Below are 20,000 nucleotides of genomic sequence, written 5' to 3' on the forward strand. Positions count from 1 at the left end.
GTGTGTGGAGGGACATTACTCAATGAAGATGGAGGAAACTTTACTTCTCCTGGCTATGATGGTGTAAGCAATTACACAAGTAACTTGGATTGTGAATGGACCATCCATAATCCCCATGTAGCAACTTCATCTATTTACATTCAGATGGTTGACTTTCACCTGGAGAACCATGCAACATGTGCTAAGGATTTCATTGAGTTCAGAGTCGGTAAGTTTAATGCCTTTATACATCACAACTTATTTTTAATTTTAGCTGTGAGATAAATGCCTTTGATACAGATAGGTATCAGATAAATTTGAGATTAAACTACCTTGCTGCATGAAATAGCTCCTTTGTTGAAGAGTTTTCTCATTGCACAGCCAGTGAATAACATCTAACTAGACATTATTACTTTGTAACTGTGAAGTCTAAATTTTGTTGTAAAACACTATTAGGCAGCCATTTTCTTTGTTATTTGTATTCAGTGGGTTTATTTCTGGGGCAAGTAAAAATATGGAAGTTTGCACAGATACATGCATATACGTTATGTATGAATGAAAATACGTCATGCATTTTGCAAAGCTAGAAAGAAGACAGACTGCATAAAAACAAGACAGCAATTTGTTAATTACATTGTTTTGCTCATGAAAGTCTTACGATAGGAGTTTTTATCTGCTGTCATCAAATATGTTTAGAATATTTATACTTGAATGCTTTCATGTTAGTAAACAGAATATGTTTGGGTTTTCTAAGTACTTAGGTAAAACCATGATTAAATAAGATATTTTTGTTACTAGATATATCATTAATTATGCAGCTGTTTGACAGTAAGATAAGCAGGATTCCTGTTAAATATTTGTTATGATCTTAATCTATCTGCTTCTTCTTTCCCATTAGCTTAACTCTTTGCTTGCTGTTATTCACTTTATTCAGCCATAAAATTATGTGTAGTACATGGAGAGCTGTGATTATGCTTAAACAAAATGACTAAATTATATCCTGATTCAGTTCTACTCTAGAGCTAGCCTCCACCTTAACAACACTTACTGTTAAGGTCACGTCTGCACTAAAAGACGAAATTGCTGACCAGTATATAGTAGTAGCAGGGCATGAGAAGGCTTCCTTTCAACTCCTGTTTCTGTCTTCTGTCTGCATTCACCCAGTAGTTTGGTTACAAGTGCTTCCCTTAGACAAGCAATATGTAAGGATGTCAACCACTTCCCACTACTTTACTGGCTTTCAAAGAGGGAGTGGAGCAACACATCTCATTTTTTTGATTAATTTGTAGTACATAGAGAAGATAAATCTCCATGCAGTATAAAGAATTATGACCGGGTCTGCAGTAGTAATCCTTAATTATGTGTTCTCGAGAGGAATGCCAAGATTCACCTCTCGAGCTTTGATCACAAGGTGAATTTCTTGGTATCCATGTCCCAAACAAATAATAAAGGGATATGATCAGTAAGACCCAATCATAACTCTTTGTAGTGCAAAGAGTCTTATCTACTCTATGTACTATCAGTTAACAATGTATTTTACATTTCCTGGTTAGGGGTCACCACAGCAGATCACTGGTCCACAGTTTGATTGGCAGTGGAGTTTTTATGGTGTCAAGTTGCCAACCTGGTGTTCAACCTTCACAGAAGGTATACACACACACACACACACACACACACACACACACACACACACACACACACACACACACCTACCTGCATGTCTTTAAAGCTCACTCGACCGCAGGGGGACATGCAGACTCCGCACAAAAGGCACTCCAGCTGAAAATTGAACTGGAGAACCTCTTGCTGTGAGGTAACAATGCTAACCGCTGCACTGCTGCAGCCATACACAAAAGAAAAAAAAAGTGATGTGTTTTAACAGCTTTGAAAGCCAGTAAAGCACCTAGTGAGTGCTGTCACATAGACAGCAAGTAAGTAAAAAGTCAGGGACAGTTTTTAAATACTGCCCTAATTTAAATATGTTATCTACAGACTGATGTCTGTAGACTTCCATGGAAATAGGAAGAAAGATATTCAGGGACCAAAGGAACATCCATCCTCTTATACCCAACCATAACAGTGCTTACTGAGTGTGTAACAATTGTTGCACACCTCTGAAAGTATGGTTATGGTTAGGGTCAGACCTTGTGTTACAGTAGAAAATACCATGTTTATCTTTTTTTCCAATTTTGGAATGTAATCATGTTGCCCTATGTACTACTACAATGCGGTTACAATCATCAACCTCTTTATAATCCTTTATATCTCTAACCCTCTACCTGTTTCCATTTCCTCTGCTCTCTCTCTTTCTCTGTCAGTTTTTCTCTCCACTTCTACTGCTTACCCATTCTTGACAGTTGCCACCTTTTCTGTTCACTTGTGTATTATTCCCTAATGTCAGTTTTGAACTGTGCGCTTCATAACAATTGCTGTCTTGTATACCTGCCAGTGATATCATTGTGTCTTTCTCTACATTTTTTCTCTTCCTTCTACCTGATTGTTGTTTTTTCCCTGACCATGTATGCATTTCTTCCTATGTGTGGTGTGTGTGTGTGTGTGTGTGTGTGTGTGTGTGTGTGTGTGTGTGTGTGTGTGTGTGTGTGTGTGTGTGTGTGTGTGTGTGTGTTTGTTTGTTTGTTTGTTTTGGGAAGGGTTGGAGTGCAGCATATACTTTTTGAGGTCAACAAAGACAAATTAATAAATAAATAATAAAATAAATGCCATTTTTATTTGCTTTCACTCTGGGGTGAAGTTGTTAGGACTTGGCATTCCTCCTTAGGAGAGAAGAGAGGAGCACCAAATCAGATTTATGCTCCTCAGCCTAGCATTGAAGAGCGCCAGATTAGGGAGCAGCTCTAAGTGCCAAATGAACAAGCTACAGCTCTCTTACAGCCTAAGGTAGCACCCCACTATCATTTATTACTCACAAGCACTTTGTTCAGAGATGTTTTTTTTAATAATTGCTTGTTGTTCACCCTCACCATTTTAGAGTGCCACTAGACCATGATACACTGCCTTTACTTCTTACCATTTGAATCTTTCCCTTAGCCTACTACTTTCACTTTTCTGTGTAGTGGATACTTCTACATGATTGTTACTGACTCTTCAGTCAGTGTTAAAGACTGGACTCTGTATGCAGAAATGATCTGGGACTTTTTTAATAAAATGACTATAGCCCATAACTACTATTTGGTTTGATTTCTTCACTGGGTATATAGGTGCCAGCTATACAGTCTCTATCCTAAACACAAGAAACTTTGCATATTGTTTGAGCAGACCATATGCATGAAGAAAGAAGATGAATCAGAATAAAATAAATCACGAGTTAGGGTATATTTGAATATCTTAGTCTAATTTCTTCTTGTAACTATCAAAGCCTTATTCATCAGTGGGACAAAAAGCACACATTTATCAACACTTTTTGAAGTGGTTTGAGTTTATTTGCACTTGAATGCCTAGGCCAATCATTGTTTTAGTTTGCAGGCCAGACACTACCGATAATGCAACCTGCATTGAGTTACCAGGGCAGCATGACAGAGACATAGCTCAGGTAGATCCTAAAACTTTGTAGGGTGTTCAGCATTGCATTATACACTCCCAATATGATCTGACATTCCAGCTTTGGGGTATGGTGCAAAGATGAGTGTAACTGTAGTACTAAACTACTTTAATTTTATCTGACTTGAAACTGGTATGTGAAAAACAGTTGCAGACATTAGACAATGTCAAAATAGTCTTTTTAATGGAAGCATGAGGAACCAGGTAACCCAAGTATAGTATAGCACAGAAGGTAGTTATGACCCAGGTAAGGTTACTGATGATGAATGAAGCAATGAATGCCTCCAAAAAGCAAAGCCATGAGAGTCTAAAGGTAGAACTTCTAATGAGGTGAACAACTTCAGAACCATAACCTTTCTAGCTCCACTATTTAAAATCCTAAAAAAGTGAATCCATTCCCAACTACTAGGATATCTTCTAACAAATAACCTCCTAACCCTAACACAGCATGGTTTAGATCATTGCATAGCACTGATTCTGCTCTTCTCTCTTTTATCAACACATTTCACTGCCATAAAAATAACAGTAACCTATTATCCACCATCTATTTTTCTTAATTTATCAAAAGTCTTTGACATTGTAGCGCATTACAAATTGCTAAACAAACTCTAATATCGGTCTCTCTTATAACACAGTATCTTGGTTTACATCATATCTTGGAAATTGAAGTCAGAGTGTCAAATGAAACAAACTATATCCCCAACAAACTATATCCCCTTCTCTCCCTGTATCAGTGAGAGCTCCACAGGGCTCTGTCCTTGGCATCCTCCTATTTAACATCTTCATTATCTATATTCCGCAAAGTCTTCCACCATTCAATATGGAGATGATTTCACAATCATTTGCAAAGCCAAATCAGTCTGTGAACTTCTTTCAGACTGCCTTAATGTCTGTAGAAACTTGGCTCAAGTTCTATATATTATGCTAATTGCCAGGAAAAGAAAGCTAATGCTCTTTATCCTATCCCAACAGCAAAAGCAACTTTTCCCAAATCACATCATATGAAATTACAATCACTGAAGTCTCCCATACTAAGTTACTAGGGCTTAACAATTGATGCTCAACTAAAATTAGTCATTCACACACAGGAAGTCACCAAAAAAAAAAAAAAAAAAGAAACAACAAAAGCTAGATATGCTATACAGAGCCACACAGTTCCTTACTATCAATACCAGACAAAACATAGCCTCAGCTTTTCTTGCTTCCAGCTCTCACATATGCAGCATCTGTAATAAGTTACATAAAACTCAAATCTCTAAACTTGACCAAACAAACATACAACAAAACTGCTAAATTTGAAACCAACTCTCCTGCTGGAATTCATCACTGTGACCCACTTAAAGAACTTAAATGACTTGAATTTCTTAATTACTTCAGCTCCATTCAGCTAAAACAAGCTCACAGAATCCCTTACTGCCCTGATACTTGTGCTGCTCCCAACTCTGTCTTATCTTGGTACCTTCCAAAGTGGCCCCTTAGATCCTCATAAAAGTCCTTATGCAATGAAACATCAATTGCTAACTTGCATGCTAAATCTGACTGCTCACACTCTATGGCTAAACTGTGGAATTCTCTTCCACTGCCTATTTGTGAAATCTCCAAACCCTGACAATTCAAACTCCAAATAGAATCATAGTCCATTCGAAATGGATATGCCAGTGGTCTTCACTCCCATTTGCAGCATCCTGAAACTCTAAAACACCTGCCAATATCTTCCCAAATTCTCACCAACTATTAAAGTATCACACACATACTACTACATCAGTTACACCAGGGTGACTACTTTTCAAGCATTCCATCTTCATTTACTATTTTCCTCTTAGCTACCAGGATTATCTAGTATTATCAGTAATTATTTCTGCTAATTTCTGTCATTTCTATCTTCAGTTACTTCACAGAGTATCTATATTACTGGACACTATACATATCTTTCTACTGGGTCCTGTTAGTTTGTTCAACATCTGTTTAATCTACCTTATTTAATCGACTATACATATAGTCGACAGGTGTGTCAGACTGACTGATCCCTGAGTTAGTACATCTAATTAGTTGGGGTGTTGGGGCGTGTTGTTTATGTTTTTTTTAAGTAATATTTGCATGTGCCAAAAAGCAACCTCGGTGCATGCATTCTAGGAAGTTGATGTTTCCATTTTTGACAGAGTAGTTTACCTTCAGGATGTCAGCATTCATGTTAGTAAACCAGCTGATGGTAAATATTTCGATTATACTTCTCTCCATATATCTAAATATAATTTTCTTCTATTCAACTGATTGTTCTGAATTTAAAACTTGAAATTGTAAATGTGCTGTGGTTTGTGTTCTATCCTCTTTAATTTCTAGTGTTGTACTTATTTTTTGCAATGTTTTGCTTTAGTCTGTATTGTTAAAAAGTTACATTCATTATAATGTACTTTGACTGTTTTTGTTGTAAGTGTTTGTTTACCATTTGGAGCTTTTCTTATTGGGTCTCTGCTAAAAATGTTTTTTTATGACCCAGTCACACCAGGTAAACAAATGTTAATAAATAAATAGAATAAATAATAAAATGGTCTAAAACTGGTGTAATTTAGCCCATTCCTCAGCAGTAGATGGATGTCCAGTTCAAATACCTTTTCAAGAGTATGGCAGCACTTTTTGACTAACACCAAGTTTACTTCTGTCAGTACATAGATTTTAAGGCACAAAACTGCAGGTATGGTGTCATGTACTTGCTGAAGGTGTACTGGTTTCTCTAGAGAAGGTTGCACTATAGAAAATGCTTATGTTTGTTGGAGGGGCACATTTTCTAAAACTGAACAGCCATGTATAATAATAAAATAATGTAGAAGATGAAATTTTACCATCAGATGAATTAGAATATTTAGGTCTATTCTGAATTAATCTCATTACGAAGAAATGCAATTATTTATGCCTCTGATAACTGGATTAGTGATTAGACCCATACTTGGCCTTTTTCGGTTATGACTCAAGGTGAAGCAAAATAAGAATATATCCATGGGAATCATGCTTATCACTTATTATAATTCTACAACACACAATTCTAAGACCAATTTTGCACAGTTAGGAGATGATTATTTGTACTCCTGAGCTCTGGGTGACTCTGTGGGCTAGTAAGAATACAGTGTACTATGTACCGGCCCCCTAAATGGTGAGGAGGAGGAGGATATGTGTAGGTTTTTCATCACAGAAAACACAGCAGTTATTTTCAGTGCTGTTGAATACTTTGCAGAGTTTCATAGAATTTTGTGTTTCAGAACTGTGAGGCTGAAAACACAATATGATATTCAGCAAACAGCTGCTCATTTGGTGTAATGGTTATATATATCTGAATCACAGTTTTTATAAAGGTCTGTAGAACATCATTAAAAGACATCATAGCTGTGCAGGACAATGTACTATAAGAAAAGATAGGGCACAAGGGCAGAGAACATCTTGTCACCTGTTAGGAGCTTGGCATGTGGAATAAAAAGCTGAGATAAGAGAGAGATATTTAGGCCAGTGACTGTTCATAGGACTATAGGGTGAAAACTTTCAATACCAGTAATTATGGTGGGAGGGACATAGACAAAGACTGCAGAGACTTCTTTGAAAAAGAGTGTTGGGAATGCATAATCTGAGTGGTGGGAATGTGAAACATACAACAGCAAGGATCGATACTAGGTCCTCTAATGTTCAATATTTTCATAACTGACCTTCATAAAGCCCCTGATATCCAGAATCTCATCCAATATGCTGACAATTAGACTCTGATATCCACCTCTGACAACTTCTCTGATCTCCTCACAATTACACAACGGGCTTTCACCTCTATTGAATCATGGCTTATTAACGCACAACTTATGCTTAACCCCCCCAAAAAAAATAACTTTTACTTTTCTCAACAAAATCTCCTGATTCTGATTTCAAAATCCTTGCAAATGACAGCACACAAATAGAACTAGTAAAGACAGCTAAATTACTAGGGCTAACAATAGACACCAAACTCACTTTCGAACAGCATATCCTAAATGCAGTCAAGAAAACTCATTTCAAATTAGGCAAACTAGATAGACACAAACTCTATATAGATAAATGTACCAAAACAAAACTTGCCAATACCCTACTCATCTCCTCCTTCCTATATGGTGGTGCTGTGGTGCTGCTGTTTTTACCAATCTACACACAACCCTTAGCAACAAATTACAATCTTGCTACAATAAAATAGTTAAATTCGCCACTGAAAAACCACACCACACTCATCACTGCCAAGCAATCACTGAACTAAAAGGGCTTGAATTGTCCCACCATCTACACTACACATATCTAACCTTAGCTCATAAGCTAATTTGTAAACTTGATGAATGCCCTGCCCTTGTTTCACTGCTGCAAACATATACCCCCACAAGAACACTAAGATCTTCCTGTAAACTCTTGCTCTCTGTGACAAAACCCAACAGAAGAGCTGGACAATGCCTGTTCTCCCATTCTATCGCCAAACTATGGAATAACCTACCATCTGAAATTACCCAAACTGACCATCCAAAATCTTTCAAAGTAGCCCTCAAATCTCATTTCCTAGAGAATCCCTCTTGCACATGCCTTAGGAGCAAACCACCTTAAACATCACAAAATCATAGACTGGCATATGTAGTAACTCAAAGCCCTTCAGAATAATACTGTAAATTACACTGTCTGCAAAGAAAGTACTGTATTACAGTCCAAGTGTGTCTACTTATGTAATATTTGTAACCTATGTAATGATGTTAGGTAGTCCGATCTCACCTTCATTTTTACATATGGGTTCGGAGCCGATCCCCGGCTCCAACTCGGCCGATTTACAAGCTGGAAGACTTCTGGTTGGCTCATGGCTAAGCAGGTATCCCATGCTGCACCAGTACAATCCCCGGATCTCGTTTGCCATGTCGATGAGTTCGGTTGTGCTTCACTTGGCTCTGGCTAAGTTTTTCAAAATTCTTTATATTCTATAGTATTCAATGCTTTATTAGAACCTTTATTGTATATTTAGTGTTGCTAATATATTAGGCAGTTGTATTGCTTGCGCTTTTTGAGTGCAACTTAGTTTTCTAGTTATTACTGGTATCCTGTGTGCCAGTTAGTTTTAGGTGCCGTTGCACATTTTTTGATTATTAGGTAGAGTTTTTGGCGGTTTTCTGCTCTTAGTTAACATGGGGTTCTGTTGTCTTGTCTGTTGTTATTCTAACTTTTTATGGTCACAGTTGGCAGCTAGTGTCTGCTATTTTGACATTGTTTGTTTTGGCAGGGATCCGCTTGTGAATTTACTAGGATTGCAAGTATATTACCCGTTTATTTTTAGGAATATAGAAATTTATTGTGTCATTTACGGTTTCTCTTGTGTGCATGTGCTTTCCTTTCTGGTCTGTTTTTAAGTTAGAAGACCTAGTTTCACTACACCGGGCTAGGCCCGTTTAAGTTAGAGGGCCTAGTCCTCATGTAACGCCTTTAGCTAGCTTTCTCTACACTGGGCTAGGCCCGTTTAAGTTAGAGAACCTAGTCCTTGTGTAATTCCTTCTTAGGGCTAGGCCCGTTTTAGTTAGAGGACCTAGTCCTCCTTCCTTTTCTCTTTTTCAATCTCTCTGGTTTGTGTGTGTGTAATATGTCTAAGGAAAATAAGGAGCATAAACCCTCGGGGTTCAAAAAGTGAATAAAATGCTCCCAGAAGATGTCCTTAAAGGATGGCCACAGTAGCTGTCTCTACTGCCTACAGGCCATCCACTTACAGGAGTCATGTTTGTTCTGCCATGCTTTCTCTCCTAGAGTGTTACAGGAGACAAAGAACAAACTCATACTCAAGGGTCTATTGAAACCATGCATGGAGGAAGCACTATCCAGTTCTTCGGCTTCCTCTAAGTCTGGGAATTCAAAATCCTCAAAAAGGCCTTCTCCGGCACTGGCTGGTGTCTCGGAGCCACCTCCTAAACAGTCAAAACAATCCAAATCTGCCTCATTGACTCCACAGCCTTCGGAGCCAATGGAGAGCATCATGGTGGTGTCAGAGTCAGTTACAGGTGTTTTGGAACTGATCTTTGAACCTATTGATACAGCAGTTCACTCTGCTACTCGGAGCCGGTCTGTAAGCTCCCTACCGGTTTCCCTTAACAATTAAGTCTCCAGTGCCCCCCAGGTCAAGATTCCCAACTATGTCTTCCAGGTCTTCCAGGAGCCTTTCAGAAGAAGATGTGGAGAGGGTAGTGCTGAGACTCCTGAACTCGTCTGCCTTACCAAATTTATTGTTGGCTCCAACCCAGTCGGCTCTAGAGCCACTTGGCCCAGCTTTGCCCTTGTCTGCTATTACTCCTCCGAGCCATACTGGCCTTTTGGAGCCGGAGTGCTTGGTGCCAATGGAGGAAATGCCAGCTCCAGCTCACCTTGTTGCTGCCTTGGAGCCGGGTTCGGGTTAGACATGCTCGGTGCCGTCCGTCGTGTCCAGGGGACGAAGCATTCCTGTTGGCACCAACAGGGAGGGTTGGAATTGATCTTCTTCGGTTCCAAGCCTTCCTCTCGGTGCTTCAGCCAGGGTGAGCTCAGACCCTGCATCTATCTCAGAGCCAACAGCTCTGGCTCCGGTGCCGACCCGCATCTCTTCGGAGTGGGGGAGGTCTTTGGAGATGGAGAGGTCAGAGTTTGAGATGATGAGGAGCGTGCTGTCTCATTCTCCAGCCCCAACCAGTGGCACTAGCACTCTTCCCCCAAGAGCACCCACTTTAGTCTCAGCCCTCCTCCTGACACCGTGGAGCCAGTCCCCAGGAGACCAAATAAGTTCTTGTCTGCCCCTCCTGGTAAAGAGTTCTTGTCCAAGGGCGTTCCTGTAGATGCCATGGTGGTGGCGGCAGCCACGAAGAAGGAGTTAGCGGAGACTTCTTCATCTGTTCATCTGCCAAACAAGGAGTCTCGACAGATGGACAGATTTGGGAAGCATATTTTTAGTTCAGCGACCTTTACCCTTCAATCACTGAACTATCTCACGCACTTCACAAGGTTGCAGAGGGATCTCCTCAACGAGTTAGGAGATTCCATACAAGGTGCATGTACTGAGGGAGTTCCTGACAAGATTTCTACTCAGTTGACCACCTTAAATTCTGTGGTTAACTCCTCCATGCGACTTTTCTCTTATGCTGCGGATGGAGCGAGTAGAGCAGCGGGTTCCGGAGTTGCCTTGAGGCGCCAGTCCTGGATGCGCTTATGTAATTTTGTGGAATCGTTCAAGTCTACTTTCACCAATGCCCCATTTGATGGTTCCTCATTGTTTGGTTCCAAGGTGAAGGATACACTCACTTGGTGTGAGCAAGAAGGAAAGACGCTTTCTGCCATGGGAGTGCTTTTTACTGTCCCTTCCAGACCATACTCCAAGGGTCAAAGGGGCGGTAAAATGTGGTTCAAGAAGTCCCAGAGGGTCTTTCCTGACACACAGGGTGAATCCTCTTTCAGAGGGAGAGGAGGAGGAAATGGTAGATGTCGCCCTAGAGGCAGGGGTGGTCCGCAATACCAACAAGGCCGTGATTCCTTTCAAGGACGGCTTTATCAGCACTCCTGATGTGGAGCCCGACTGTGCTTCTCTGCGGCCGGTCGGGGGTCACATTTCTTTGTACCAAGAAGCCTGACTAAATATCACCCAAGACAAGTGAGTACAAAAAGTTGTTACCAGAGGCTATATCATACCCTTTTCCCTGTCACCGTTTGTTCCCAAAAGGATCCCAGATGTACCACCCAATCTCAGGGATCAGGCAACTGTGGAGATCAACAAGTTGCTCTTAAAAAGAGTCATCCAACCCATCCCAGCAGACCAGATAGGATCCAGAACTTACTCCAGGTTCTTTTTAGTTCCAAAATGAACCGGAGATTGGAGGCCAATATTGGTCCTCAGCAGATTGAACGAATCAGTGAAGAAGGACAAGTTCCAGATGGTAACACTACAGTATATGCTCCCTTTGTTAGGGAAAGACTTTTGGATGTGCTCTCTGGATCTTCAGGATGCCTACTACCACATAAAAATGGACAAGGTGTCCAGAAGCCATCTACGCTTCTGGCTGGGAACCAGTCACTATCAGTTTCGTGCTCTGCCCTTTGGTCTTACCACAGCCCCCAGGGTGTTCACTAAATGCATGGCAGTAGTGACAGCTCACCTGAGATGTCAGGGATTCCAGGTGTTTCCGTATTTGGACGACTGGCTCCTGACCACCCCCACCAGGCATCTACTCCTCCAAAACAGGGACACCATGATTCAACTTTGTGCTCAGTTAGGGATCTCCATAAATTGGAAAGAATCTGCATTATTGCCCTTTCAATCTGTGATTTTTATAGGCGCAGAGGTAGACAACATGACAGCTCGTCTCCCCACCGAAAGGGCACAGAACTTAATCTCCCAAGTTCAACATTTTCTCCCATTGCAAAAAGTCAAAACGAAGTGGGTTCTTCAGCTCCTTGGGACTATGGCTTCCACAATTCTAATGGTACCATTAGCCAGGTTGCACATGAGAATTCTCCAGTGGCTTCTGTCTTCCCAATTGTCCTTCCAATCTCTTCCACTGAGTAATCATATCCTGCTGACAGAATCATGCAAGAAGGACCTTCGTTGGTGGATAGCTCCCAATCAACTGATCACAGGTGCCCCCTTTGTTCTGGCCCAACCCCGTTACCACCGTGACCACGGATGTCACCCAGATCAGGAGGGGGGGCATTATCTCGGCAGGAATGTCCAAGGCACATGGCAAGAATACGAGGCTCACCTAAATATCAATGTTCTGGAGATGAGGGTGGTGCTTCTGACATTGCAAGCACTTCAAGACCTTCTTCCTCTAGGGACAATTGCGATACAATCAGACAACATGTCGGTGGTTTGGTATATCAACAAACAGGGCGGTACCAGATCTTACCCACACTGTCAAGAGGCCATGCGAGTTTGGGAATGGGCGATTTCTTCCCAATGCTTTCTGGTTGCAGTGCACATTCCAGGGATTACCAACGTGATATCTGACAAGCTCAGCTGGGCAATCCTAATGCCTCATGAGTGGTCTCTGAAACGGGAAATGGTGGATCAGATTTTCCAGAAATGGGGACAGCCTTGCTGCGACCTTTTTGCCAGCCCAGTCAATACCAAATGCAGCAGCTATTTTTCCCTCATTCCCCCTCCAGGGGAGTCTCCCAGAGATGCTCTGGCTCACGATTGGCCCATGGGACTTCTGTATGTCTTTCCTTCAATCTCATTTCCAAAGTGATTCAGAAAGCCAGTCAGCTGGGAAACAAGTTGATCCTCATTGCTGCTTACTGGCCTCGTCAGGTCTGGTTCCCCTTCCTCGAGCCTCTCCTCCTGGACGATCCTTGGATTCTGGACCCAGCTCCAGATCTATTGACTCACATGTCGGGTTCACTACACCTCTCAATCCACACCCTCAAACTGACAGCATGGCTGCTCCAGTTCCATCCATAGTCAGGCTTCATGATGTATCATCCTCAGTGTCACATATTCTTATGTCTTCCCATAAACCTTCAACTAGGAGGCTGTATGGCATTAAATGGAAAAGATTTTCTATTTGGGCACAGAGGATGAATGTAGATCCATACACTGATTCTATCCCTGTGATTCTGGATTTTCTTTCTGAGCTTTTTCAGCAAAGATCTGCCACTGCCACTATTAGACTCCAATTGGCAGTGATTTCTCATTTTCACTTAGGTTTTCCAGATACCAATGTAATGTCTTATTAGCTATGCAAGACCTTTTTGAAAGGGGCCACTCTATTGAAACCACCTCTGCAAGATCCAGTGGCTTCTTGGGATTTAAATTTTGTGTTGTCCAAATTGACTTCTCCCCCCTTTGAACTTTGCCACTCATCTTCTATAAAATTTTTGTCTTGGAAGACCTTGTTTTTGTTAGCTATCACATCAACTAGACGGGTATCGGAGCTACAGACCTCGTCTATTAAGCCACCGTATTTGATTTTTCACAAAGACAGGGTGTCATTATGTACTAATCCCTCCTTTGACCCCAAAGTTTGTTCTAATGGTACCTTAAACCAATCAATAGAACTCCCAGTTTTCTTCCCTAACCACAGTAATGCAGCTGAGTACCGTTTTCATCAGCTAGACATTCATAGGCAACTACGTTTTTATCTACAGCGGACTAAGGCTTTCAGGAAATCAGATCAATTATTCATTTCCTTTTCTGACTCTAGATTGGGCTTACCAGTTTTTAAAGTGACACTATCTAATTGGATTTCCAGTTGTATAGCCTTTATCTATAGCTCGGAGGGCAAACCTTTACCCTACAGGATCAAGGCTCATTCTACCAGGTTGCTGTCTACCTCTGCAGCCTTTCAAGCCAGGGTACCACTTGATAATATTTGTGCAGCAGCTACGTGGGCTACCCCTCACACTTTTATTACACATTGCAAATTGGATTTGGCATCCAGGGTTAGAGCATCCTTTGGCTCCACGGTGCCCAAGAGTATTTTCCAATGAGCCACCCAAGAATAAGGCACTAGGGACGCTGTCCCATATGTAAAAATGAAGATGAGATTGGACTACCTAACATAAAGAAGTTATGTACTCTCCATAACATTCCATGTTGGTAGTCCATCTCACCCTTCATTTTTACCAACCTGCCCTCCTGCCCCCATCCTGGAAGATCTGAAAGTAATAATTTGATTGCCCTTGGTTGGAGACTCGGTTGTTTTTATGGTTGTTACTCTAGTGCGCAGCAAACAAGATCTGGGGATTGTACTGGTGCACCATGGGATACCTGCTTAGACACAAGCCAACCAGAAGTCTTCCAGCTTTTAAATCGGCCGAGTCGGAGCCGATCCCCATATGTAAAAATGAAGGGTGAGATGGACTACCAACATGGAACGTTATGGTGAGTACATAACTTCTTATTTTCCAAATGCAATATTGATGCAATCCTATTAATTTGTAATTTGTAAAATGCTTGTTTTTTTTTTTTTTTTTTTTTTAATCATACCTTTAATCTTATGTCAAATCGTTTTATTGTCTCTTTGTAACTCTCTGTGGAGCTTTTCTCACCGGGCCTCCACTGAAAATGGGTCTCTGACCCAGTGGACTTTCCCGGTAAACAAATGCTAATAAATACAAAATAAATAAATAAATTCTTGCAAGTAGATTGTGTTAGAACTCTGCCTTAACAGGTTCTGCTATACATACAGGACTGGCAACCAGACCTGCAGTAGTGGTGAAACCTTTAGTTTATTTTAATACTTAGTTGTTTATATTACTTTGGTAACTAAATCAGCAGCAACATGCTGAAATCTCATTAAAATTCTTTTATTTTATTTTATTTTAGTTGAAGACTATTTTTCCATTTAAAAGATGCATGATTTATGTTTTGACTGGTGCTGTTATTATCAATTATTATACTGCCCTGGCTGTGTAGCCAAAGTAATGTAACAAATCTGTGATGTTGGCAGAACAGTATAACATATTATAGATGATGTTTTGTATATATAACAGTCTCTGGATATACAGAATGTTATTGATAATACTTACACACACAATGTGAAATAGATTGCTTACCCCCTATACTTTCTAGCTATTTACCTTACTAACACCATCTCTCAAGTAACCATCTCTTCTCCCTTCACTTCTACCTCTTAACTCCCTTGTTCCATTCTTACAAATAAGTAGTAAGTAGGAACCATGCATCAAAAGTGCCCCTGTCACATTTCATTTATCTTTTCATATATTTATAATTTGGTATATCTACTGTGAAAGCCATACATATCCCATACTTCACTAGCTCCTTTACCCTCCTCACAAAATATTCTTTAGTTCTGTTTACCATCATCTTCTGAACCAGATATAATTCTAGTACATTTAGTGCCCTTTTCCCAATATGTACTTTTGTTGTATTTTCTCTTATTTATTTATTTATTTTACATTTGTTGACCGGGCTAGTCTAGCTGGATATATTTCCATTTTCAGTAGAGGCCCAGGGAGAAAAGCTCCAGCATTAATAATTAGATCATAACTTGAAATACAAAACAAGAATGGTACTCATAGTTGAAACATAGTAAATGAAAGTAGTTCTCCTCACAAAATATTCTTTAGTTCTGTTTACCATCATCTTCTGAACCAGATATAATTCTAGTACATTTAGTGCCCTTTTCCCAAAGTTCTGTTTACCATCATCTTCTGAACCAGATATAATTCTAGTACATTTAGTGCCCTTTTCCCAAATTGTACTTTTGTTGTATTTTCTCTTATATTCACAACTAGAGATTTTTGAGTATTACATTTAACACTTGCTCTTTCTGCATTCCTTTAACCTGTCCTAACTCACCAACTGTTTTGATCTTCTTTATTCAGTATGCAGAAAATGTATGCAAAGCCATATAAACAGCTACTTTTTAAGTTTCAGATTCATACATTGAGATCCTTCTAGAGCTACAAGACTGTGTTCTCTTAAGATAATGTTCCTTATAGCCTATGAGATTTCAATATTTTCCCCAGATTTGGAGCATACTCACCCAAAGATGCAACTTTGGTAACCAATCTATCAATGAAGTGACACTGTAATGTTTGTTCACCTGACTTAGCAGTGCCACCATTGCTACTGACTGTGAAGTTAAATGAGCATTATTGTATATACATCTGCCCTTACCAACATGCTGATGATGTACATAATAGATTTAAAATCATATTGTTATGTAATAAACATCTAACTGCCTCTCAAAGTGGTTGTTTTATGACAACATTTTTTCCTCATTTGTACCTAAGGCCCTGACAGCATGTACTTCTCTGTTTTGTCTTCTCTTACACAGATAACAGTGCAGGGTATCTCTTAGCTAAACTCTGTGGACAATCCATCCCATCAGTGCCATTTGTTTTTGCTGCTGAACAGATCTGGGTCCGTTTTGTGACTGATTCAACGGGGCAAGATGTTGGTTTTCTTGCCAAGTATCTATTCTCAGGTAAGACAGTTAATAATGGCAGGAGGTTAGACTTTTATGACAAATGTAACTAATACCCTCATACAGCCATCATGTAGCAGAGCAGGCAATAGTACTTTACTGCACACCATGCACCATGCTGCAACATTTTTCTGTTTTTGTGATTTTATTAGTTGAATTTTGAACTAATTCTGTTTTTACTGTCATATTTACTGGGCTTCTTGCTGCATCTGACACTGTTATTCACATTGGATTCATAAAGTTTTTCCCTTAGTTGGTGTTGGTGTACTTCTGAGCTAGTTCTTTTGTACAATCTTCACTTTATTACAAAGTTAATTGTTTATAGTGGTATGAAAGCTATTAAAATGGCTGATGTGATAAAAATGTATAGCTGTGGTAGGAAAACTTTATTATCTGATGTTGTCGATCTTCATTTTATCCTTGACAGATGGGTTTGATTCCAATCTTGGAACCAACTCAGCTGTTACTACATCTCGCACCAGCCAAAAACTCTCGAGCTTCACCTCTACCCAGAATCCCTTTCTCTCAATTGCCTCAGATCTTGTTTGCCATTTTCCGAAAACAGATGTGTCTAACTACTACTCTTGAGCAATAGTGGGTTTAAGTAAATTTTTGTCATTTTTCTTATAATTTCTGTCTCCTTTCCCTTTTCTTCTTTCTTGTTATACTTAGTGTATTTCTCCGAGTATCATCATTGATACTTTTACACTTTTGTGTATTCCCCATTATCATTGCTGATAGTTCTCCCATCTCTCTCTCATAGTCTTTCTCTTGTCCCTGTACATGCTTGGGTATTTCTATGACTATCATTGTTGAGAGTTTCTTTTTTCACTTTTTTCTTTCTATCTTACAATATAAAATGTAAGTAAAAATTACATCTCTTCTGGTCTCGCTTTCCCCCTTTTTTTTTTTTTTTTTTGTGGAGTGAGATTTACTTAGCAGATTTTTCTAACTGTTTTTCCTTGACTGACATGGCTGACAAGGGTAAAGGCCCCTCTCACTTAAAAAAAAAATGTCAGAAGTGTGGCCATAAAATTCCCTTGTCAGACTTTCATTTATTGTGTGTGTATTGTCTCGGTACTCATCATTTACAGGAAGATTGCAGCATTTGTCAAACATTCAGCCACCTCGTTTTAGTGGCAAGGCAGAATAAGCTTATTTTAAAAGGACTTCTACCTTCAGCCTTTGGTGAAGTCTTATCCACAGGAAATAAAGTTAAGACATATGTTTCATCTCCTTCTTCCTCATCATCTATAGAAAAACTGAAGAAAACAAGTCTCTCTGTTCTGACCTCCCCATCGGTTTCAAAAGCAATTGAAGACCTTGGCTCCAAAAGTTCCCTGGAACTGAAGGCCTCTGCTGTTGACACTCCAGTGCTTACATGCATTCCGGCACCAATTGCAGCTTCAGTCCCTTCAACTTCGAAGGCCTCAATGCAGAATGTGACTGCTGCTTCACCTGACAAAACCACTTTGCCTAGAACTACATAATCTCTGTCTATTGATACCTCTGCTGGGGATTTTCCAGGGGTATTCATTAAGAAGTCTAAGTCCCCTTCCACATTGTCCGTCCATTCCACCAAAAGCCTTTCAGAACTCGATGTGGAGAGGCTAGTGAATAAAATGTTATGGGCTAGAGAGCTTTCAGGCCCCTCTTCAGTACCGACCCCTTTGGGAATTGGTACTGAAAATTCCTTTGCACAATTAACTACTCCTCCTCTAACCTCCTCAGAGGTCTTAGAGTCCTCTGTTCTAGACCTCCTGGCACCGACTGTACGGGCTCCGGAGTTATTTGCTTCTTCTGTGCTGGTAGTTACCCTGAGCTCTTCAATTGTTTTTAAGCCGAAGACCTTCCAGAGCCATGGCTACCCTGCTGGTTCCAGGGGACAGGTCTTGACTCCAGGATTTTTGGAGCCGTCCCTGCTCCTTGGAGCTTCAGCTTGAGTTAGTTCAGCTCCAGCTTCAGTCTCTGGGGTCAGTTCTTCAAAGCGGAGAGTGACCTCTGTGCCGAGGCAGTCCTTCTTTGTTCTGGGCTCCCTTCCCTTTTCAGGATGGCCAGCCTTCGATGCTATGCAGAGGACCCTTTCACTTATACAGATTCAGTCAGTGCTTAGCCTCTCGGAGCAGGTACCCCCCCCCATTTCTTTTATTCCTCCTGCCTCTCCACTGGGACAGTGGGTGTTGAAGCCTCAGGTATCACAGGCACAGTTACTGTCATCTTCTGATACCTCCCCAGATTATCCCCCCTGAGGAGGTCCCTCATAAAAAGAAGTGTAAGAGGAAGCACTTGGATTCCCCCCAGGAATCAGTCATAGAAGACACAGACATCAATGAGGGGGAAGGTTCCCCATGGTCACCCCCTGAAAATGTCTTATTTGGAGACATCTTGGAAATTTTAAAGCAGAGGGATGACTGAAAGTCCCAAAAGCCTTCCTCTGAGGAATCTGTTTACCTGCAGGCTTTCGGCATCCACCCATCTACCTCTTGGGTGACTCTGCCCACAGATGAACTAACTCATTCAGTTAATTTCTCAGCAGGTATGGAAGGCTTCAGGCACCATACAGCCCATCCCTAAAAGACCATATAAGATTCTTTCTGCTCCAGAAGATAAGACGTTTTGGGCTAAGGGGTTGGCTGTAGATGCTATGGTCATAGCAGCAGCCACTAAAAAGGAACTTGCTGAGGAGAGTTCCTCCATCCATCCCCACAGTAGGGAGTCTCAGACCATGAACAGATTTGGAAAGCAGGTTTATGCTTCATCTACCTTCACCATAAGGATTTTTAAATTTTTGGCATATTTCATCAGATTCCAATGGGATCTGATTAAAGAGTTATCAAACACCCTGGCAGGAGCTATAGCTGATGGAGTCCAAGAGAAAGTGGCTTCCCAGTTAGCCACCCTGGAGTCTGTGTCCAATTCCTCCATGAAGCTGATCACTCATACAGCTGAAGGGATGTATTGAAGAACAGATACAGGTGTGGCCATAAGAACACACACCTGGATGCGCCTATGTGACTTTGTGGAATCACTCAGGTCTTCTTTCATCAATGTTCCTTTTGACAGAACATCTTTGTTTGGCCCTAAAGTAAAAGATACTTTATCCAACTGTAAGAAGGATAGTAAAACCCTTTCTGCTGTAGGTGTACATTTCTCCACCCCCAGAGGCCCATTTCTAGGAACCAGAAGAGCAGTGCAAAAATGTGGCTCAAGAAGTCCCAAGGGCCTTTGCAAGACACATATGGAGGGAGTTCCCCCAGGGGCAGATGGGTGAACCAAAATGGAAGATGCTGCCCTCATGGCAGGGGGTGGTCCACAAAACCACGGCTTTAGGGATTCTTTCCTAGGCAAGCCCTTTCAGCATTCCTGAAGGGAAGCCCAGTTGTCTTCCCCTGGAGGCTGTTGGGGGGGCACTTATCCTTGCACCCAAATGCCTGGCTAAACTTAAAAGATTCCTGAGTGCAATGGATCATATCCAGACGTTATGTCATTCCCTTTTTTCAACCTCCCCCTTCAAACGAAAATCCC

General features: G+C 40.8%; 1 protein-coding gene across 1 annotated transcript in view; it reads left to right on the plus strand.

Moving 5' to 3' along the window:
* LOC122792709 (cubilin-like) overlaps positions 1 to 20,000 on the plus strand; it is a 3,134,001-nt gene that overhangs the window by 2,341,292 nt on the left and 772,709 nt on the right. Inside the window, exons 50-51 of the mRNA XM_044060295.1 lie at positions 2 to 212; positions 16,333 to 16,475. Coding sequence (XP_043916230.1) covers positions 2 to 212; positions 16,333 to 16,475 — 354 coding nt within the window. The remainder of the gene's footprint in view (position 1; positions 213 to 16,332; positions 16,476 to 20,000) is intronic.

Source organism: Protopterus annectens, chromosome 2.part0, assembly GCF_019279795.1.
Source record: "Protopterus annectens isolate FY-2018-M chromosome 2.part0, PAN1.0, whole genome shotgun sequence".
Classification (NCBI taxonomy): domain Eukaryota; kingdom Metazoa; phylum Chordata; order Ceratodontiformes; family Protopteridae; genus Protopterus; species Protopterus annectens.